The following is a 23,033-nucleotide window of genomic DNA, read 5'->3' as shown; positions in this document are numbered from 1 at the left end:
GTACAACTCGTTCCGCAAAAAATAAGCACTGACACGGCCAAATTGTCCTTTTGTTTTGTTATTGTGGAGTTGGCAGTGATCATATCGGGGTATATATATATATATATATATATATATATATATATATATATATATATATATATATATATATATACTGCTCAAAAAAATAAAGGGAACACTTAAACAACAGAATGTAACTCCAAGTAAATCAAACTTCTGTGAAATCAAACTGTCTCGTGGTAGCATAAGACAGAATTTACAACCCACAGAAGTTGCTCAGGTAGTGCAGCTCATCCAGGATGGCACATCAATGCGAGCTGTGGCAAGAAGGTTTGCTGTGTCTGTCAGCGTAGTGTCCAGAGGCTGGAGGCGCTACCAGGAGACAGGCCAGTACACCAGGAGACGTGGAGGGGGCCGTAGGAGGGCAACAACCCAGCAGCAGGACCGCTATCTCCGCCTTGGTGCAAGGAGGAATAGGAGGAGCACTGCCAGAGTCCTGCAAAATGACCTCCAGCAGGCCACAAATGTGCATGTGTCTGCACAAACAGTTAGAAACCGACTCCATGAGCGTAGTATGAGGGCCCGACGTCCACAGATGGGGGTTGTGCTCACAGCCCAACACCGTGCAGGACGCTTGGCATTTGCCACAGAACACCAGGATTGGCAAAGTCGCCACTGGCGCCCTGTGCTCTTCACAGATGAAAGCAGGTTCACACTGAGCACATGTGACAGACGTGACAGAGTCTGGAGACGCCGTGGAGAGCGATCTGCTGCCGGCAACATCCTTCAGCATGACCGGTTTGGCAGTGGGTCAGTAATGGAGTGGAGTGGCATTTCTTTGGAGAGCAGCACAGCCCTCCATGTGCTCGGAAGAGGTAGCCTGACTGCCATTAGGTACCGAGATGAGATCCTCAGACGCCTTGTGAGACCATATGCTGGTGCAGTTGGCCCTGGATTCCTCCTAATGCAGGACAATGCCAGACCTCATGTGGCTGGAGTGTGTCAGCAGTTCCTGCAAGATGAAGGCATTGAAGTTATGGACTGGGCCGCCCGTTCCCCAGACCTGAATCCGATTGAGCACATCTGGGACATCATGTCTCGCTCCATCCACCAACGTCACGTTGCTCCACAGACTGTCCAGGAGTTGGCGGATGCTTTAGTCCAGGTCTGGGAGGAGATCCCACAGGAGACCATCCACAACCTCATCAGGAGCATGCCCAGGAGTTGTAGGGAGGTCATACAGGCACGTGGAGGCCACACACAATACTGAGACTCATTTTGACTAATTTAAGGACATTACATCACAAGTATTCAAGGAGAATATTTCATTCATTCAGATCTAGGATGTGTTATTTGAGTGTTCCCTTTATTTTTTCGAGCAATGTGTGTATATATATATATATATATATATATATATATATATATATATATATATATATATTCCTTGTGTTGGATTAGGGGTGTATATACCATACGCTCACTGCAAGTTCCCCAATAACAGACCTAGTAGTGGAAGCAGCCGCGGCCTCATCCATCACTTGTCAGTCAATTGCGTACTTCTGCTGCTGACGATTGCAGGCACTGGAGCTGCCCTAACAAAAGGACATACTTGCAGTTTTTCTCTCAATTTGGAATTTTTCCCCCCAATTTCCAGTACATTATATTGTAAAATAAAGTCTTGTCCTGAAAAAAAAATACAATAATAAAACTAACTACAAAAATTTTAAAAAACGTATGGTTCCTGGAAGAATTTGAGGGAAAAAAACGAAAGCGCAAAAAAAGGAAAATAGCTGTGGAGACAAAGACTGGTAAGAATCGGTTCCATCAGTGCAAACCGCGATAAATCGTCATACTGTCCACGGCCGATGCCGATAATTGCGCCATTTATTCCGCTACTTTGTGCCATATGAACAATATCAGAAGCCAATGCAGAGGCCTCGTCACTGCAGCATCTCCAGCAGCGCTCAGAGTTTTTCCTGATGCTCCCGCCAGTAGGTGGCACCAACAAGGCAGCGGACTAAAACTTTAGCGCTTATAATGGCCATTGTGTGCTAAATTACCCCAAATTAAAAGAAAAATACCTCGTGACCATGTAAACAGTATGCAGCCCCCCAGCTGAGCAATATACCCCCCACATCATCACCAGGGAGCTATCATCCCCTCTCACCCGGTCTCCCTCCGGTACTGGGAGAAATCTCTCCTCTCTGGCGCTTTTTAGTCGGATTTGCTCCAGTTCTGGCTCAGGCTCCGCTGTGGTGTCGGCCATTGTACACGGAAGGAGCTTGCACGGTCCGGCCTGCAGGAAAGTCCGAGGCTCTGAGGCCTGTGCGCTCTGGGTGTAAGGAAGAGATGGGATGCGGGCGCCCTCTGGTGGCTGCAAGTAGTAATGACAGGCGCACTGGGGGAAAGCAGCAGTAACCAGTGCAGCCTCTGGGGAACAGTATCTATCATCTATCTATTATCTGTCTATTAATATATCTATCATCTATCTATCATCTATCACCAACCTCATATCTCTCTATCTATCTATCTATTATCTATCTATCATCTATCTATTTTATATCTACTATCTATCTATTTTATGTCCATTATCTATCTGTTGTATCTATCATCTATCTTCAAAAAGTGATGGCCCTGATTTATAATTTTCACTTATTTTTTTTCAAGTCACTTTTTTCTGCCTATTTGTTGTCATTGTCAGTGGCCATCAGTCTTATATGCTGGGGGCCCCTTGTTTTAGTTGGGGCTTTACCAGTGCCGGTGCCAACATCTGGCAAACCCGGGCAAGTAGCGGGGGTCCCTCCAGCCATGAATGTATGAAGGAGAAGGGCGCGGGACATTTATATCATTTTTTTATTTTCTATTTTAGTATTTTTCCTTTTTTTTTCTATTAGTCAGAGTCGGCACCTGAATATAAAAAAAGGAAAAATATAAAAAAATATATATATATTTTTTCTTTTTTTTAATATTTTTCCTTTTTTTTTATATTCGAGTGCCGTTCCTAATACAAAATAAAATAAAAAAAATAAGAAATGATATAAAGTCCCCTCCGCCTCTACTTTTTCCTGTAAAATTAATAAAATGTAAAAAAAATGCCGTATTTGTTATCGCCTCATGCGAAATAATGGAAGATTACCGTGAACATTGAAATGGAAAAAAATATGGCAGAAACGGTTATTTTTTTTGGTAAAAAAAATAGAATATTAATAGAAGAGAATGTCGTGCAGACCCCAAAATGTTAACAAATGTGTGGGAGAGAAAAAGCCCCGGAAACAACTGCACAGACCGGAGAATACAGAAAAGTAATAGGTGAGAAGGAGAAATGGCGCTGTGAGGGGCCCTTGGGGAGCCCCTGGGGCTGTGAGGGCCACTGAACAGTTGCTTGGTGACGTCACGTTATTATCAGGACCTGGAGAGACCACGTGACTATGAGAGAGGTCACGTGATGGGTTATCGGGAAGCTGAGCTCACGTGACCAAGTCGCAGGCGGGAGTGACGTCATCTCATCGCGCGAGTTGGGAGGGAGAGCAGTTGACAGAACCCGGAAGTGTCGCTTGTGTAGTGCTGCCGACAGAAGAGCTCGGGATGGACGGTGAGAGCCGGACGGGAGAAGGGTGACGAGGGGGGCACTGATGTGTGTGACATGGGACTGGGGCCGCCCTGCTGCTGTGTGTGCGCCCCCTTCAGACAGCAGGATGTCCTGCGCACATTGTTTTCAGCACAGATGTCTGCACTGTAGCTCGTTGTCCGCTCAGGACACCTCCCTACTACATGGGACACTGAATGTGATCTGATTAAAGGGGTTTCAGTATCACAGACCCCCAGTGATTAGATCTGGGGTCCCGATCCCCCGTTTTTTCTCCCTTTTTCTGTCAGAGACCGGAGTGATGCTGCTTTCTCTGCCAGAGGAAGACGGAGCTCAACCCATTCCTGAAAAAAACAGGGGATCCGGACCCCCAGACTAGTGTCCTTAGTGAGCGGACATTTCTCTTGTGGATCTGCTTTAAAGGAGGTGTCAGCCTGTGATCGCTGGTGATCTGACCACTGGGATCCACCTGCATGGAGTGATTGACTGCAGCTCTGTTCACCTTTGTGGTCGCACTTACTCCACACAGGGGCCTTGCGGGGCCACCAGTGTCGTTACGTGGACCCCCGGCAGTTGGCACTATGGGTAGATCTGATTGGCGTTCTCTCACCACCTCTCCCTTTGCTTATCCTGTATGACAGGTTGGGAAAGTTGTTTCTGGCTTTACTATGTTTTCTCACCAGCAGTGACGTCATTGGACTGTCACCGGTTATCTTGTGACTGCTTCAGTCACACCTGAGTAACGGAAGGTGCGACTGCATCGGGCTACAACCATAGTTACGTAATCTTCTTGCTAAGAAATCGGCACATGACCCGTCAACTCCTCTTATAAGATCCTAGGACACTGATGTCCTAGGGGGTCACATAAAAATCCATACCGACCTGATACTTCTCATGGCTGAGTGTTTGCTACAGTTGCATCCAGTCTGGGCTCCTCTTTCAGTTGGAGACAGATACATATAACCTGCACTAATACATTATGAAAAAACAACAACTCAGCAGTTCAAACCATTTAATGAAGTAAAACCACAGCACAGGAATGAGGAAAGAATAGAGCTGCAGAGGATTGTGTGGACTAGATGTGAGGGAAAAGTCAGATGGCCGTATAGCGCAATGCTCAGACTGGCCGGCAGCCCTCCTGTGCTAGGCGTGATAGCATGTATTTCTATGCAGCGGTCACGCTCGGGCCGTTCAGTATATGAAAGGAATGATTTAATTGATAGCGAAGATAATTGATCATGGCTGCAGTTACCCCTGTAAAGTGTATGCAGGAGAGGCAGCAGGCCGACACCTCATATTCTGCCCCAGAATAATCTGCAACCCGTTTCTCCTGCTCCTCTGCTCTGAAATCTTTAGCTGTATCTTTACTACTTTTGTACTTCAATCACCAGCATTAACCTGCTGCCTTCTGTTTCCTTTGCAGACACATTGTTCCAGCTGAAGGTGAGTATTTTTCGCCTTTTACACTGGACTTCTCTGCTTTTCTCACTCTTGTGGGCACATTTGGGCTCATCTCTTGTTTTCTGCTTCTTTTCAGTTCACAGCCAAGCAGCTGGAGAAGCTGGCAAAGAAGGCAGAGAAGGACTCCAATACTGAAAATGCCAAAGTTAAGAAGGTAATATTGGTGTGCAGACTATAGCTGCAGCGCCCTCGACAGGGCAGATTATTGAGCCGAGTGCCCCAAGCCCCATCCTCCCCATTCTGGGCGCCGAGTGCCCCAAGCCCCATCCTCCCCATTCTGGGCGCCGAGTGCCCCAAGCCCCATCCTCCCCATTCTGGGCGCCGAGTGCCCCAAGCCCCATCCTCCCCATTCTGGGCGCCGAGTGCCCCAAGCCCCATCCTCCCCATTCTGGGCGCCGAGTGCCCCAAACCCCATCCTCCCCATTCTGGGCGCCGAGTGCCCCAAACCCCATCCTCCCCATTCTGGACGCCGAGTGCCCCAAACCCCATCCTCCCCATTCTGGGCGCCGAGTGCCCCAAACCCCATCCTCCCCATTCTGGGTGCCGAGTGGTCCCTGCAGTCTTGTGTTAAAAGTTTTCTCCTTGACCTGAATTCCTGCCGTGTAATCTTTCAGCAGTTTCTATGTCAGCGAGTACAGTTCTGCATGTTTGTAGGTTCTGAGCATTGTCTTCATTCCTCCCCATCGCGCAGGCTCTGCAGCAGAAGAATGTGGAGGTTGCACGTGTGTATGCCGAGAATGCAATCAGGAAGAAGAACGAGGGGCTGAACTGGCTTCGTATGGCATCCAGGGTAGACGCTGTCGCCTCTAAAGTACAAACAGCAGTCACCATGAAGGGGGTATGTGTCCTGAGCATAGCAGATTTCAGGCCATTTGTACTCCTGTGTGACTGCACCCCTACACTGATGAATTCGCCATGGATTATCCCTAACCAATGGAGATGAACAAAATGAGTCTAACTACCCTTGTCTGACCTCCAGTGTTGTCCTCCGTGGCAGCTGGACTAGGGCAGTTTTCACTTCTGTGCCGGCAATCCTCTGCTGCTTACTAGGTCCACGCGGTGTCAAGACATTGCTTGAGGCCTAGTAAGCAGCAGGCGCAGAAGTGAAGACGGCCCTGGTCCAGCTGCCACTGCTGTAATCCACTAGGGGTGAGGGAGAATCCAATGCCAGTCAGAGATAAGCATTTAAACTGTATTAACCCTTTCTATAATTACAGGTTTATATAGTGAAATGCCGCTACCAGTGCGAGCTGCTGGCACATCCATATTTCAGTAAAACGTAGGTTTTGCTTATTGAAGTGATTTGATGACGACAATCTACTGTATGGTGGTCACAAATCTTTCAAAATGTGATATGCCCTTTGCAGCGCCACACCTCCTTTCATGAAGTCCTTAGGCTGGGGTCCTACGTAACGTGGCTGCTACCGGATCTGCTTCCTTAGTTTTCCATGGCATCATTACAAATGAATAGTGACGAGCTTGCCTATTGCTAATGGATGGACGGTTTTGCAGAAAACGCACAGTCATTAACAATTTATTTATTTATGCTTCAGCGGAAAGCCACTGACTTTTGGGAAGCTGCTCCCTAGCAGCCGCTCTATGGGTGCTCTCAATGCTACATGGGACAACAGCCTAATGGGTCACATACTATGGGGTTGTTCTAACTTAACTTGTTTTCTCCAGACAACTGCTTTTATCACCTATCCACAGGATAGGTGATACATTATTGATCAGTGAGGGCCCAAGAGCTTGAACCAACACCAGTCTGCAGAACGGGGAACTTTATCCATTATAGAATGGATCTTCAGTGCACGTGCCGGACTGCCCACGTCTCCATTCATTTCATATGGGGCTGCTGCGGAGCACTATGCTCGGCTTTTCCCGGCAGCTCCATAAAGAATCAATGGAGCGGTGTCCGGGCACCTGATGCGTTATTCCATTTTATAACGGGAATAAAAGTTCCCTGTTCTGTTGATCAGTGCGAGTCCTAATTGTCGGTCTCCCACAATCAATACGTTATCACCTACCTGACGTCTAGTTTCATCAGTTATTTTGTACAGAGCGTCCTCCGGGTGTCAACCATTTTTTTCTCTGATAAGAAACAAGCAAAAAATGTTTTTTCTGAGCGCTGCTCCAACTTTTTTTTTTTCACTGACCCATAGATTCGTATTACTGATATTGATCCAACACTTGTATCAATATCACACAAGTCTCCTCGATCTGGTGTGGACCAGTCGGACATGTGCACAGCCTTGTAGACTATAATGGGTAGCATATAGATAGATAGATAGATAGATAGAACAGACCAAAAGTTTGGGCACATCTTCTCATTTAAAGATTTTTCTGTATTTTCATGACTATGAAAATTGTACATTCACACTGAAGGCATCAAAACTATGAATTAACACATGTGGAATTATATACTTAACAAAAAAGTGTGAAACAACTGAAAAAATGTCTTATATTTTAGGTTCTTCAAAGTAGCCACCTTTTGCTTTGATGACTGCTTTGCACACTCTTGGCATTCTCTTGATGAGCTTCAAGAGGTAGTCACCGGAAAAGGTTTTCACTTCACAGATGTGCCCTGTCTGGTTTAATAAGTGGGATTTCTTGCCTTATAAATGGGGTTGGGACCATCAGTTGTGTTGTGCAGAAGTCTGGTGGATACACAGCTGATAGTCCTACTGTATAGACTGTTAGAATTTGTATTATGGCAAGAAAAAAGCAGCTAAGTTAAGAAAAACGAGTGGCCATCATTACTTTAAGAAATGAAGGTCAGTCAGTCCGAAAAATTGGGCAAACTTTGAAAGTGTCCCCAAGTGCAGTTGCAAAAACCATCAAGCGCTACAAAGAAACTGGCTCACATGAGGACCGCTCCAGGAAAGGAAGACCAAGAGTCACCTCTGCTTCTGAGGATAAGTTTATCTGAGTCACCAGCCTCAGAAATCGCAGGTTAACAGCAGCTCAGATTAGAGACCAGGTCAATGCCACACAGAGTTCTAGCAGCAGACACATCTCTACAACAACTGTTAAGAGGAGACTTTGTGCAGCAGGCCTTCATGGTAAAATAGCTGCTAGGAAACCACTGTTAAGGACAGGCAACAAGCAGAAGAGACTTGTTTGGGCTAAAGAACACAAGGAATGGACATTAGACCAGTGGAAATCTGTGCTTTGGTCTGATGAGTCCAAATTTGAGCTCTTTGGTTCCAACCACCTTGTCTTTGTGCGACGCAGAAAAGGTGAACGGATGGACTCTACATGCCTGGTTCCCACCGTGAAGCATGGAGGAGGAGGTGTGATGGTGTGGAGGTGCTTTGCTGGTGACACTGTTGGGGATTTATTCAAAATTGAAGGCATATTGAACCAGCATGGCTACCACAGCATCTTGCAGCAGCATGCTATTCCATCCGGTTTGCGTTTAGTTGGACCATCATTTATTTTTCAACAGGACAATGACCCCAAACACACCTCCAGGCTGTGTAAGGGCTATTTGACCAAGAAGGAGAGTGATGAGGTGCTACGCCAGATGACCTGGCCTCCACAGTCACCAGACCTGAACCCAATCGAGATGGTTTGGGGTGAGCTGGACCGCAGAGTGAAGGCAAAAGGGCCAACAAGTGCTAAGCATCTCTGGGAACTACTTCAAGATTGTTGGAAGACTATTTCCGGTGACTACCTCTTGAAGCTCATCAAGAGAATGCCAAGAGTGTGCAAAGCAGTCATCAAAGCAAAAGGTGGCTACTTTGAAGAACCTAGAATATAAGACATATTTTCAGTTGTTTCACACTTTTTTGTTAAGTATATAATTCCACATGTGTTAATTCATAGTTTTGATGCCTTCAGTGTGAATGTACAATTTTCATAGTCATGAAAATACAGAAAAATCTTTAAATGAGGTGTGTCCAAACTTTTGGTCTGTACTGTGTATGTGTGTATAATAAATATATATAAATATATATATATATATATATATATATATATATATATATATATATATATATATATATATATATATATATATATATATATATATATATATATACATACTGCATTGTGAAAGTATTTGGCCCCCTTGAACTTTTCTATCGTTTGCCACATTTCTGGCTTCAAACATAAAGATATGAAATTCTAATTTTTTTGGGAAGAATCAACAACAAGTGGGACACAATCGTGAAGTGGAACGAAATTTATTGGATATTTTAAACTTTTTTAACAAATTAAAAACTGAAAAGTGGGGCGTGCAATATTATTCGGCCCCCTTGAGTTAATACTTTGTAGCGCCACCTTTTGCTGTGATTACAGCTGCAAGTCGCTTGGGGTATGTCTCTATCAGTTTTGCACATCGAGAGGCTGAAATTCTTGCCCATTCTTCCTTGCAAAACAGCTCGAGCTCAGTGAGGTTGGAAGGAGGGCGTTTGTGAACAGCAGTTTTCAGCTCTTTCCACAGATTCTCGATTGGATTCAGGTCTGGACTTTGACTTGGCCATTCTAACACCTGGATACGTTTATTTTTGAGCCATCCCATTGTAGATTTTGCTTTATGTTTGGGATCATTGTCTTGTTGGAAGATAAATCCCCGTCCTAGTCTCAGGTCTTTTGCAGACTCCAACAGGTTTTCTTTCAGAATGGTCCTGTATTTGGCTCCGTCCATCTGCCCATCAATTTTAACCATCTTCCCTGTCCCTGCTGGAGAAAAGCAGGCCCAAACCATGATGCTGCCACCACCATGTTTGACAGTGGGGATGGTGTTTTGAGGGTGATGAGCTGTGTTGCTTTTATGCCAAACATATCGTTTTGCATTGTGGCCAAAAAGTTCGATTTTGGTTCCATCTGACCAGAGCACCTTATTCCACATGTTTGGTGTGTCTCCCAGGTGGCTTGTGGCAAACTTCAAACAAGACTTTTTATGGATATCTTTGAGAAATGGTTTTCTTCTTGCCACTCTTCCATAAAGGTCAGATTTGTGCAGTGTACGACTGATTGTTGTCCTATGGACAGACTCTCCCGCATCAACTGTAGATCTCTGCAGTTCATCCAGAGTGATCATGGGCCTTTTGGCTGCATCTCTGATCAGTCTTCTCCTTGTTTGAGATGAAAGTTTAGAGGGACGGCCGGGTCTCTGTAGATTTGCAGTGGTCTGATACTCCTTCCATTTCAATATGATCGCTTGCACAGTGCTCCTTGAGATGTTTAAAACTTGGGAAATCTTTTTGTATCCAAATCCGGCTTTAAACTTCGCCACAACAGTATCTCGGACCTGCCTGGTGTGTTCCTTGGTCTTCATGATGCTCTCTGCACTTGAGACAGAACCCTGAGACTATCACAGAGCAGGTGCATTTATACGGAGACTTGATTACACACAGGTGGATTCTATTTATCATTACCAGTCATTCAGGACAACATTGGATCATTCAGAGATCCTCACTGAACTTCTGCACTGAAAGTAAAGGGGCTGAATAATACTGCACGCCCCACTTTTCAGTTTTTAATTTGTTAAAAAAGTTTAAAATATCCAATAAATTTCATTCCACTCATGATTGTGTCCCACTTGTTGTTGATTCTTCCCAAAAAAATTAGAATTTTATATCTTTGTTTGAAGCCAGAAATGTGGCAAAAGGTAGAAAAGTTCAAGGGGCCCAAATACTTTCACAATGCAAACAGAATATAACTCCAAGTAAATCAAACGTCTGTGAAATCAAACTGTCCACTTAGGAAGCAACACTGATTGTCAATCAATTTCACATGCTGTTGTGCAAATGGAATAGACTATAGATGGAAATTATTGGCAATTATCAAGACACCCTCAATAAAGGAGTGGTTCTGCAGGTGGGGACCACAGACCACATCTCAGTACCAATGCTTTCTGGCTGATGTTTTGGTCACTTTTGAATGTTGGTTGTGCTTTCACACTTGTGGTAGCACGAGATGGACTCTACAACCCACAGAAGTTGCTTAGGTAGTGCAGCTCATCCAGGATGGCACATCAATGCGAGCTGTGGCAAGAAGGTTTACTGTGTCTGTCAGCGTAGTGTCCAGAGGCTGGAGGCGCTACCAGGAGACAGGCCAGTACACCAGGAGACATGGAGGGGGCCGTAGGAGGGCAACAACCAAGCAGCAGGACCGCTACCTCCGCCTTTGTACAAGGAGGAACAGGAGGAGCACTGCCAGAGCCCTGCAAAATGACCTCCAGCAGGCCACAAATGTGCATGTGTCTGCACAAACGGTTAGAAACCGACTCCATGAGGGTGGTATTAGGGCCCGACGTCCACAGATGGGGGTTGTGCTCACAGCCCAACACCGCGCAGAACGTTTGGCATTTGCCACACAACACCAGGATTGGCAAAGTCGCCACTGGCGCCCAGTGCTTTTCACAGATGAAAGCAGGTTCACACTGAGCACATGTGACAGACGTGACAGAGTCTGAAGACGCCGTGGAGAGCGATCTGCTGCTTGCAACATCCTTCAGCATGACTGGTTTGGCAGTGGGTCAGTAATGGAGTCATTCCATGTCAAGTGGACCAGTGGTCCCCACTCGACCTCCGATTTTGCTGAAAATTTATAAGGATGTACATGTATGTTTGAAAAGAGGGTCTGTAAATTTTTAGGGCCAGATCTCAAATACATTGGGCACTGTTGACCTTTCACTGGGGTTCCACCAAGCCTACAGCTTCAGCTAAGAGGATTTTGCAAACTTTGGCACATAGCCATTAGAGTTCTATACTGGCTATGATGCTGAAATTTGGCATACTAGCTCAACTTTTGCTGCTAAACACGATAAAATTATTACCTGCTATGACAAAACAATATTTCGGCCGCAATTTTGTGTCAAAGTAGCTTGTAAAACGCGTCGCATAAAATTTATGCCAAACTTTGCCCATATATAACTCAAGACCAAAAACCAATAGTAACTGGTGCTTTGCCCTGTACACCAAACATCTACATGACTTTGCATTGCTGCAATATCACGGTCAAATCATATGTATTTGTGGAAATATTCACACCCACATATGATGAAAAACTTAAAAAAACTGAATTTTACCTATTTTTAGGTCAAATTTCTCAAAAAGGGTACCCCTAAAATATATTAATTCTGATATCATTTGAGCACATTTTTCTCTACACGGATCATTGGTTTTTTTTTTTGGAGTCTCTCAGTTTAAGAAAAGAAAAATGCCACTGAACATGGTGTTATTTATTAATAAGCAATGAATGGTAACTGCACTATTCAAACCCTTGCGTTGGTCCATGGTGGTTATACCACAACCAATTCCCTAAGCATTGGTATTATAATCCTATTAAGAATTGTAATAATGCTGTCTTTCGAGAATTGGCAGCCCCATCGCCTAGGAGCCATGGCCGATAGCCGTGCAAGGCCAGCCGCGGGCGGTCTCTTTATCGCAGGTTCCGAAGCCTGAGGGTGGGTGTCTTTGCCTAGGATCCCAAGCCTAATATTGAGTATCTTTTGTTGGTTCCCAAGCCATAATGTTCAGTCTACGTGGTCTGGAATTGTTGCTGAATTTGCAACATAATCGGTTCAGAGAAGCTGTATTGTCGGCCCATTGCTGTTGCAGCTGGTGCTGGAATTATTGCAATGATTGACTGCTCGGGAATCCAGCATGTATCATTTCTCACAGGCCAGTGAAAGAAGCTAGCTGGTCCATGAGGATGCATAAAATTTATTAATGCATCATGGTCGTCGACTGAAATTTCAGAAATATTTCCAATCCACCAGTTCCTATCGTAAATGCAGGCAATGTATTGCCCTGGCTGGAGGTTTGCAATTGGCACAAAAGGCATTTCTGATCTGACAGATCTATCTACATGGGCAATGAAAGATGATGGGTCATTTGACACCCTTGAAATGCGAATCTTTTTGTCATCAATTGGCACAAACTGGTGATTTTTCTCTTGTTCCAGCAATTGTATGTCCATCTTTGAACCTTTCCTCTTGAACTACCCGTATTTCGTCAATTTTTTCTTTTGGAACAAAAAAAAAATTTGATTCCATGCAGTTGCTCGTTGCAAAAGTTGAATAAATCCACCGGGGTCAGTATTTGGTTTTCAGTTGGGCGTTGAAGACTGGCACGAGCTGCCAACCTCTTTGCTGTCCCTCCAATCCCATCACAGGGCGACTTTCCATGACTGGTACCAAAAAAATTCCATTCAGCGCTGATATTGAAATCAGCATTGTGGTGCCACAAGTTGAGAAAATTTTTGAAATTTTTGTACTGGGCTGCAGATCCATCGCTGAAGTAGTGGATATGACGAATCCCATAGATGAGAGTCTTGAGATACTCCACAATTACTGTTAAGAAAGTGTGGACTGCAACTGTGTCATGTCGTGAGCAATCACTGATTATGCACAAGCTGATGTTCTGCGCAGCTTCACCATTTGACTCCTTGAAGTAAATTACAAATGGGTGTACTGTAGCTTGACTATTTTCCCAGTGGAAACCTTTAATGGCATCTTGAACAATAAATGAGTAATTTTCAGCAAAGTCCATAAGGATCACAAGCTCTCCAGGTCTCAGATTTTCCTTCAACGATTTCAAATAGCTACTTTGATGCTTGGCGATGTAGTGATGGCTGCAAAGTTTAGAAATTTTCAAAACCAATTCTTCAATGAAATCTTCTATAGTCAGTTGTTTGGTATCAAGCGTGTCTCGATCAGTGTGAATCCATTGTTTGAACTCAATAATATCTTCAGGGTCACTGTTGACAAACACATTGACTAGAAATTCTTTTAAAACTTCACGACCCGGGCATTTATCACAACGGCCAAGCATACAGTCCTTGGATTCAATTCCACAGACCATTTTGCATATGAGCTCTTTGTAGTCATCATTGTTTGGGCATGCTGCAAGCATTAGTTTGACATTTTGGTGAATGGTACACACACAAACGGAATGTGTTCCAGCAGATCCAGCGGTTGCGCACCACTTTGGCCGAAGCTCACAAAACCTGGAAAATCCAATTTCAGGGCCATTCCGATCCCGATGGGCAACAAACATTTCCCTCATATTGCTCAGTAATAGTCGCTTTTGCATCTGCTTTTTTTTCTCCTGCTATTCGCACTGATACATAGTCTTTTTTACCAGGGCACATTCGACTGAATTCATCATCCTCAAAAAATGCCTGCACCTTTTTCTTCACTTCCTCAGAAACTTTCTTGCCACACTTGATTCTAGGTAAGGCTAAGATCCCATGTTCACATTTAAGCTTTCGAGCTTGTTTGACCATTCGTTCAGAGACACCGAATTCGTCTGATATAGCCTTAATGGACCAACTTTTAGGTGCCAATGTCAAGATTTGGACCTTTTCTGCCCGACTGGACACCTGCAGCTTTTGCTTCAAATCTGCCAAAAGGTGATTGTAATCCAGACACATTTTGCACTGTGCTGTTTTTGTTTGCTCAATGTCTTTCGGCTCAAGCCCTCCAATTGAAGCTATCTTGCTAGAAAATGCATTTTGTACCTTGCTTATCTTTCTCCTTGCATATCCAAGTGAATCCCGCTGGCTTACCCGTGGATATTTCAGAGGAGAGATGCCAATGGATGTTAAGCTTGAATTTAGACTTTCAGGAGAACATTCCATTCCATCTGGATCTGATTCATAGGAAACTGGATCAGCTGATTTTTTCCTGTTAGCAAATTCTTTTCGACATGATGCACACATCTTCTGGCCAGGCTTCACATCATTCTTTGTAAATTCGTTCAACTGGTCAGCTGCTAGCAAATTGATAGCTCGCAAATTCTTTTTGGTGTTATGACCTTTCTTCCCCAAAGGATTGCAACACGATTTTTGCAAATGCTCATATTTGGTCAAGAATGAAGCTTCATGGTGTAAACAGATTTGTGAATGTTCGTCAAAATTTAGTCCCACTCGTCGACGCAGCAATTTCTGTTCATCCAATCCAAAGCTTGTAAACAATTTCAACTCATCCTTGCTATGGGTGAATGTCTTAAGGTGGCACTTCGAATTGTTCGCAAGGCCGATAGAGCACTGGGCCGATTCTTCATCAATTTCATTCTCCATCGTTAAAAAATAAATAATATATGCATTAAAATGTAACAATAGTCAATAACTTTTCATAAACAGGTTTATAGGTTTTTGATTATAATAGACATTGCTAGCAACAATACAACTCTGTAACATGTGATAAGAATCTGAAAATCAAGCACAAAATCAATGCATTACGCGCATAAATAACACCATGTTCAGTGGCATTTTTCTTTTCTTAAACTGAGAGACTCCAAAAAAAACATCAATGATCCATGTAGAGAAAAATGTGCTCTAATGATATCAGAATTAATATATTTTAGGGGTACCCTTTTTGAGAAATTTGACCTAAAAATAGGTAAAATTCGTTTTTTTTTTTTAAGTTTTTCATCATATGTGGGTGTGAATATTTCCACAAATACATATGGTTTGACCGTGATATTGCAGCAATGCAAAGTCATGTAGATGTTTGGTGTACAGGGCAAAGCACCAGTTACTATTGGTTTTTGGTCTTGAGTTATATATGGGCAAAGTTTGGCATAAATTTTATGCGACGCGTTTTACAAGCTACTTTGACACAAAATTGCGGCCGAAATATTGTTTTGTCATAGCCGGTAATAATTTTATCGTGTTTAGCAGCAAAAGTTGAGCTAGTATGCCAAATTTCAGCATCATAGCCAGTATAGAACTCTAATGGCTATGTGCCAAAGTTTGCAAAATCCTCTTAGCTGAAGCCGTAGGCTTGGTGGAACCTCCAGTGAAAGGTCAACAGTGCCCAATGTATTTGAGATCTGGCCCTAAAAATTTACAGAACCTCTTTTCAAACATACATGTACATCCTTATAAATTTTCAACAAAATCGGAGAAGGTCTAGTGGGGACGATTTTTAAAACTGTTCCATTTGATGTGGAATGACCCAATGGTGTGGGCTGGCATTTCTTTGGAGGGCCGCACAGCCCTCCATGTGCTTGCCAGAGGTAGCCTGACTGCCATTAGGTACCGAGATGAGATCCTCAGACCCCTTGTGAGACCATATGCTGGTGCGGTTGGCCCTGGGTTCCTCCTAATGCAGGACAATGGCAGACCTCATGTGGCTGGAGTGTGTCAGCAGTTCCTGCAAGATGAAGGCATTGAAGCTATGGACTGGCCCGCCCGTTCCCCAGACCTGAATCCGATTGAGCACATCTGGGACATCATGTCTCGCTCCATCCACCAACGTCACGTTGCACCACAGACTGTCCAGGAGTTGGCGGATGCTTAAGTCCAGGTCTGGGAGGAGATCCCACAGGAGACCATCCGCAACCTCATCAGGAGCATGCCCAGGCGTTGTAGGGAGGTCATACAGGCACGTGGAGGCCACACACAATACTGAGCCTCATTTTGACTTGTTTTAAGGACATTACATCAAAGTTGGATCAGCCTGTAGTGTGTTTTTCCACTTTAATTTTGGGGGTGACTCCAAATCCGGGCCTCCATTGGTTAATAAATTTGATTTCCAATGATGATTTTTGTGTGATTTTGTTGTCAGCACATTCAACTTTGTACAGAACAAAGTATTCAATGAGAATATTTCATTCATTCAGATCTAGGATGTGTTATTTGAGTGTTTCCTTTATTTTTTTGAGCAGTGTATATTATATTTAAAAAATTTTTTAAAGGATGGATCCTTATGTAAATGAATATATCCCATGTAATGTTGATTTAATGATGTCACTACTATATAAATACTAAGACCTATTTCCGTTTTCTGCTTTTTTTTTTTTTTTTGCACATAGGTGACGAAGAACATGGCTCAGGTGACAAAGGCTCTGGACAAGGCGCTGGGCTCCATGGACCTGCAGAAGGTGTCGGCTGTTATGGATAAATTTGAGCAGCAGGTTCAGAATTTGGATGTTCACACGTCGGTACGTATCAGACTCTAACATCTTTTGATGGGTACCCATAAGTGAGTTGTTTGAAGATTTCCTGGGTAAAAATGTAAGTCGGAGACCACTGTTCTCTATGTTCTGTATACAATATCTCAATCTCTGTTATCATGCACTGCCGCTTATGTCCACTAAGTAGCAGTCATGTATAGCAGTTTGCAGGCACTGTTCTATAGAGACCAGCCTTCCATACTTCCTACTAGGTTATTGCTCTTTGTGTACCTCTTACATGCACCTTAAAATTGCCATCTTTTTGTTCAGAGCAATCAATGATTCATTTGCAAAACAGGAAAAATCAATGATCCTTGGTCAAATGAAACATGGAATTCGGCAGAATTTTCAGATGCAGATTAAAGGGTTTGTCCGGCCTTAGGATAGGTCTTCAGTATCAGATCGGTCAGGATGCCATGTTGTGGACCTTCACTTATTTTAAGGCTGGACAACCCTTTAAAGGCTCTTTATTTTTGGGTACATGAACCTCCTTTGTTTAATTTTCACTTTCTATTTAACGCTTTGTCTTCCACAGGTGATGGAGGACTCTATGGGATCAGCTATGACCCTGACCACTCCGCAGGAACAGGTGGATAACTTGATCATACAGATCGCAAAGGAGAATGATTTGGAAGTCATGGATCAGCTCCACCAGCTTCCTCAGGAAGCGACGTCCGTGGGAGAGAGTTCCTCCCGCACCCCGGAAGACCAGCTGTCACGCCGGTAAGATTGAGGAACCAATTTTGCACAAGCACAGTAGTGGATGACCTGGATGACCCGGCTTAGGAAGTAGATGGCTAATACACAGAAGCCGTGCATTCGATCATTCAGAGGAAGGAATGTAACTAGTTTTCAGACACAAGTCTCTTTGCATGGGTAATCCATGTAAGGACACATTCGATAGGTCCGCAGGTATTCGTGACTGTGGAGCTAGTGTCCAGGTACAGCTTTCTGACTCTTGTCCTTTCTTCTTTCAGACTGGCTGCACTGAGGAACTGAAGTCTCGCTGCTTTGCCCTCTCCTGCCTGGGGTACAACGTGGTCACTTTATCACTTGTGGCCTTCACCAATAAATAATGGGAGAATCTTGGGCCCCGGGATTGCTCTGCTAATGCCTTTTATAGTTTCTCAGCAGTCTCGGAAGCTGAAGCCCCCATGTCGGTGGCCTCGATGCATGGATTTCAGCCTAGGATTAGCATTTCATATGGAGGGATACTGTACAAATATTCTATTCTCTTATTCTTCCTGCCTCCCTGATGCCTTGCTGGGAATGAGAGAACCTTAGTGATCAGGGGACGCACAGGCCGCTGATCATCACATCCGGGGTGATCTCACAAATAGCTCTATATTAATAAGTGCTTCCTCCCACACTGAAGGTTGTATTTTACTTTCTGTCCTCACATCTTAAAAGGAGACATATCCATATTCTATATGTGCCAGAGACACAATACCGTGTCCCATCTCCCCCCTACCCGCGTTCTCTCACAAAATCAAAAAGTCTGTGTGAGGTTGTAAACGTAATGACTGTATATGGGATATTGTAATAATTGTGAAGCAGGGTATGAACCCCGAATCCTGAACTTGCACCCATGTGGACTTGTCTGCTTATTGCTCTAACCTCCTGTGCAGAATGGGTTAATGTCTTGTGCCTGTTAACCTTTAATATGCTGGGGGCAATGCCATGCTCGCTGTGGTAGATCATAGGAACATTAAGGCCTTCATATCCATATAGGTAGTGATGCAGGTGGATGTGGCATGTGCTTCATAAAGAGCATCTCCCCCCTAAAAATTCCGTGAAAATCATTAGCAATCATGGCTCCCTTTTTCTGACAGATTGCTGTGGGCCATATTGGTTATTTTGCAGGACTCGTGGCCACCAAACTCGAGCCCTGCGACCACCTCGTACCTGCCGCCATTTCTGTCCCTTTTTCGGATTAGAAGACTCCATGACGTCATTACTCTGCAGCTCGATGCATGCGTGACATCGAGGACACCTACTATTTGTAAGAGGCCCGGGAATGTCGCAGGTAGGAGGTCCGCAGTGCTGTGGTCCGGGTGCCAGAACCCACCGACGTGGCCTCTTGATCAAGGTCCTCCTAACCTTTTTTTTTTAATTGACTATTTTCTCAAAAACTTAGTTCACACAAGAAGCAAAAACTCAGGAATTTATGTTTTATAGGTATTTTTTTTTCAGGGGGAGATGTTCTATCAAACAACACTACATGGGGCCTCCGGTTATGTTTTCCCAGTGGTTGGTGTCCAATGCAAATAATTAAAGGGAATGTCCAGGATCAGAAAAACATGGCTGATTTCTTTTACTAGCAGCGTCACACTTGCCTACAGGTTGTGTCTGGCATTGCAGCTCATTTATTTTGTTTTTAGGACTGAGCTGCTATATCATAACAACCTGCGGAAAGAAAAGGTGCTGTTTTTGGAAGAAAGTAGTTATTTTTCCTTCTAATAGGTTGTTCCTGCTTTTGTGCTGTTTCCCTATATGATTCGTGCCACCTCTTCTCCCAGCATACTTTGTTTTTAGGCTTCCCAAATGTAAATTTTGTGCATTATTTTCTTCTTTTTTTTTTTTTTTTTTTACTTTTTACCAAATTGCCTCTTTTTTTCCACTGTCTTTTTTTGTTTTTTTGGGTGTAATTTATCTGTAAAGAAATGTTTGTATTTACGTTTCCAAATAAATTCTGGTAATTCTTACATCTCTGGTATTGGATGTGGTTTGTTAACCTGTCAGGAGGTGGCGGACAAAGGTGTCCGGTGATAGTAAGGTAAGAGACTATGCACACAAATGACTGCACCTTCCTTAAAATGGGCCCATAAATTTGATCTGAAACCTCAAACCAAACTAGTCAGTGGTTTCTACTGGAGCACGACCGACCCTTTTACTGCAGTACCCGACTCATGAGGATGTCTATGGTACAGTAAAATACCCTGAATGGGGCCCCATAACTGATTGGGTGGGGGTCCGGGTCTGCATGACAGCTGCAGTCCATAATGTTGCATGTAACTCATTATATCCCTGTCAATATAGTAAATCTGTGTGTATCCTTATATTATTACATAGATCTTGGACCTGATAATAATGATGTTTACTCTGAAAATCCATCTCAGAAAGGCTGTAAAATCCTTTGTAAAAGTTTAACTTGCTCTCATCCTCACCTGGCCTGAATGATGGCTCCTCAGGGTCCCTCCTCCCTGTTTCTGGTGAAGTCTCTCACTGCTTAGTACAAGCTGCAGCTGTCAGACTGGGCGGAGACTAAGTACACTTGGAGATGAGCGAATCCATTCACAAGTGTTCACATTAGTATTCCATATCTGCCAACCAGGAGTCCTGTGAACCGCCTCCTACCTGCCAGCATCTTCATCACTTCTACTAATTAGGCCCGACGCAAAAAAAACAAAAAAAAAAAAACAAAACAACCTATGAATTTTCAAGGTAAGTACATTGGCCTCAACAGGTCTAAGTTCTATTTAATATTGTTATGCAGTGTGTGTATTGTAAAATCCGTTTATGAATCTGCTTTTAAAAATGTTATATTCTCGAAGAACAATGTTGCTGATAGTTCAGGAACCATTTATAAAGTGCGCGTTAGGAATCGGATCTATCAGCCTGACACTTCCCAGTAGCTTGGTTCATTTCCTAAGACAGTGCCACAGTAAATACCACAAATACATGTATGTCACGTGTCTGCAGCAGATTTCCTAATCGTTCACTTGTTTGCTTCTGGTTCTGTTAACAGATGGGGATCTGCTTCATGGCTGTCTTGTCCAATGTGCACTGGGGGGGGTCCTTTACACTGCAGACACCCCAGGGCGGATCTCATTGCTGAAATTGTGTGTAATTCATGGATATACATTTTCAAAAGTGTGTGATTTTGTATAATAATGCTTTCTGGCTGATGTTTTGGTCACTTTTGAATGTTGGTTGTGCTTTCACACTCGTGGTAGCATGAGACGGACTCTACAACCCACAGAAGTTTCTCAGGTAGTGCAGCTCATCCAGGATGGCACATCAATGCGAGCTGTGGCAAGAAGGTTTGCTGTGTCTGTCAGCGTAGTGTCCAGAGGCTGGAGGCGCTACCAGGAGACGTGCAGGGGGCAGTAGGAGGGCAACAACCCAGCAGCAGGACCGCTACCTCCGCCTTTGTGCAAGGAGGAACAGGAGGACCACTGCCAGAGCCCTGCAAAATGACCTCCAGCAGGCCACAAATGTGCATGTGTCTGCACAAACGGTTAGAAGCCGACTCCATGAGGGTGGTATGAGGGCCCGACGTCTACAGATGGGGGTTGTGCTCACAGCCCAACACCGTGCAGGACGCTTGGCATTTGCCACAGAACACCAGGATTGGCAAAGTCGCCATTGGCGCCCTGTGCTCTTAACAGATGAAAGCAGGTTCACACTGAGCACATGTGACAGACGTGACAGATTATACAGCCTTTCTGAGATGGATTTTCAGAGTAAACATAGAAAGAGAGAGATGCATATGCAGCGGGTGAAATAAGTATTGAACACGTCACCAATTTTCTAAGCAAATCTATTTCTAAAGGTACTATTGACATGAAATTCTCACCAGATGTTGCTAACAACCCATCCAATCCACGCAGGCAAAGAAATAGAATCATAAATGTCCATAAATTAAATTATGAGTAATATTCAGAAATGACCCAGGGAAAAAGAATTGAACACATGAAGAAAGAGGAGCAAAAAGCCCTGGAAAGTCCTGACACCAGCTGAAATCTATTAGTAACTAATAAGCAATCCTGCCACTTGATGAACAATAGTATCAGCTGGTTCAACTGATAGCCTATAAAAAGGTGTCTCATTACTAAGGGGCCACACAAGAAACATCTCATGATGGGTAAAACCAGTGAGGTGTTTCAAGACCTTTACAACCTTATTGTTGCAAAACCTACCGATGGCATTGGTTACAAAAGAATTTCCAAACTACAGAAGATTCCATTATGCACTGCTGGGACCATAAACCGGAAGTGGAAAGAACATAATTTCACTATAAATCAGCCATGACCAAGTGCTCCCATGGCTTCTATGCACGCTCAGCACACAACCACCATGGCCTGAATGCATGCTCACCATACAAGACTCCATTTCTGAGCAAAAACCATGTTCTCGCAAATTTGAAGTTTGCTCAACTACATTTCAACAAGCCAGTGAAATACTGGGAGAATATAGTCTGGTCAGAGGAGACCAGAATTGAACTATTTGGATGCCATAATACACACCATGTTTGGAGGCCAAAAGGCACTGCATATTACCCCAAAACACCATACCAACAATGCAGTTTGAGATGGGAAAATCATGATGTGGGGCTATTTTTCAGTATACGGCACTAACAAACTTCATATAATTGAAGGAAGGATTAATGGACAAATGTACTGATTTATTCTTGAAAACAATCTGCTGCCATCTACCAGGATGACGAAGATGAAACGAGAGTGGACATTTCAGCAAGATAATGATCCAAAACACACAGCCAAGGAAACTCAATTGGTTTCAGTGAAAAAAAATAAAGCTGCTGGAATGGCCGAGCCGATCACCGACCTGAATCCAATAGGAAACTTATGGAAAGAACTAAAGCTCAGAGTTCATAGAAGGAGCCCACGGGGCCTTCAGGATGTGAAGTGTTTGTGTGGAAGAATGGGCCAAAATCACACCTGAGCGATGCCTGCGACTAGTTTCTTCTCCATACAGGAGACATCTTGAAGCTTCATCACCAACAAAGGCTTTTGTATAAAGAATCAATTACACTTCAGTACTAATATATATACTGTACAGACCAAAAGTTTGGACACACCTTCTCATTTAAAGATTTTTCTGTGTTTTCATGACTATGAAAATTGTACATTCACACTGAAGGCATCAAAACTATGAATTAACACATGTGGAATTATATACTTAACAAAAAAGTGTGAAGCAACTGAAAATATGTCTTATATTCTAGGTTCTTCAAAGTAGCTACCTTTTGCTTTGATGACTGCTTTGCACACTGTTGGCATTCTCTTGATGAGCTTCAAGAGGTAGTCACCGGAAATGGTCTTCCAACA

The 23,033-nt window shown here is 43.7% G+C and overlaps 2 protein-coding genes across 3 annotated transcripts in view; one reads left to right on the top strand and one right to left on the bottom strand.

The window, feature by feature from the left end:
- Positions 1–2,386, bottom strand: part of CDK10 (cyclin dependent kinase 10) — a 42,903-nt gene extending 40,517 nt beyond the window's left edge. For both annotated transcript variants that reach the window (XM_073659204.1, XM_073659205.1), the window contains exon 1: positions 2,168–2,386. In XM_073659204.1, the coding sequence (XP_073515305.1) occupies positions 2,168–2,266 (99 nt within the window). In that variant the 5' untranslated portion in view covers positions 2,267–2,386. The remainder of the gene's footprint in view (positions 1–2,167) is intronic.
- A 1,066-nt stretch (positions 2,387–3,452) lies between these two features.
- CHMP1A (charged multivesicular body protein 1A) lies at positions 3,453–19,667 on the top strand. Its single transcript, XM_073659203.1, has 7 exons — positions 3,453–3,592; positions 5,010–5,029; positions 5,124–5,201; positions 5,739–5,885; positions 16,822–16,950; positions 17,498–17,685; positions 17,940–19,667. Exons 1-7 carry the CDS (start codon positions 3,586–3,588, stop codon positions 17,959–17,961), a joined length of 591 nt encoding a protein of 196 aa, XP_073515304.1. The 5' UTR covers positions 3,453–3,585; the 3' UTR covers positions 17,962–19,667.
- The last annotated feature ends 3,366 nt before the right edge of the window (positions 19,668–23,033 follow it).

Source organism: Phyllobates terribilis, unplaced genomic scaffold, assembly GCF_046119375.1.
Source record: "Phyllobates terribilis strain yellow unplaced genomic scaffold, ASM4611937v1 Scaffold_13__5_contigs__length_258822181, whole genome shotgun sequence".
Taxonomy (NCBI): Eukaryota; Metazoa; Chordata; class Amphibia; order Anura; family Dendrobatidae; genus Phyllobates; species Phyllobates terribilis.
The sequence above is the reverse complement of the archived record's forward strand: the minus strand, read 5'-3'. Positions and strand labels throughout refer to the sequence as shown.

Coding starts and splice junctions, on each gene's coding strand:
- CHMP1A (XM_073659203.1), top strand. Junction 5,886..16,821: donor CAGCAGTCACCATGAAGGGG/GTATGTGTCCTG, acceptor TTTTGCACATAG/GTGACGAAGAACATGGCTCA. Junction 17,686..17,939: donor GAAGACCAGCTGTCACGCCG/GTAAGATTGAGG, acceptor TTCTTCTTTCAG/ACTGGCTGCACTGAGGAACT.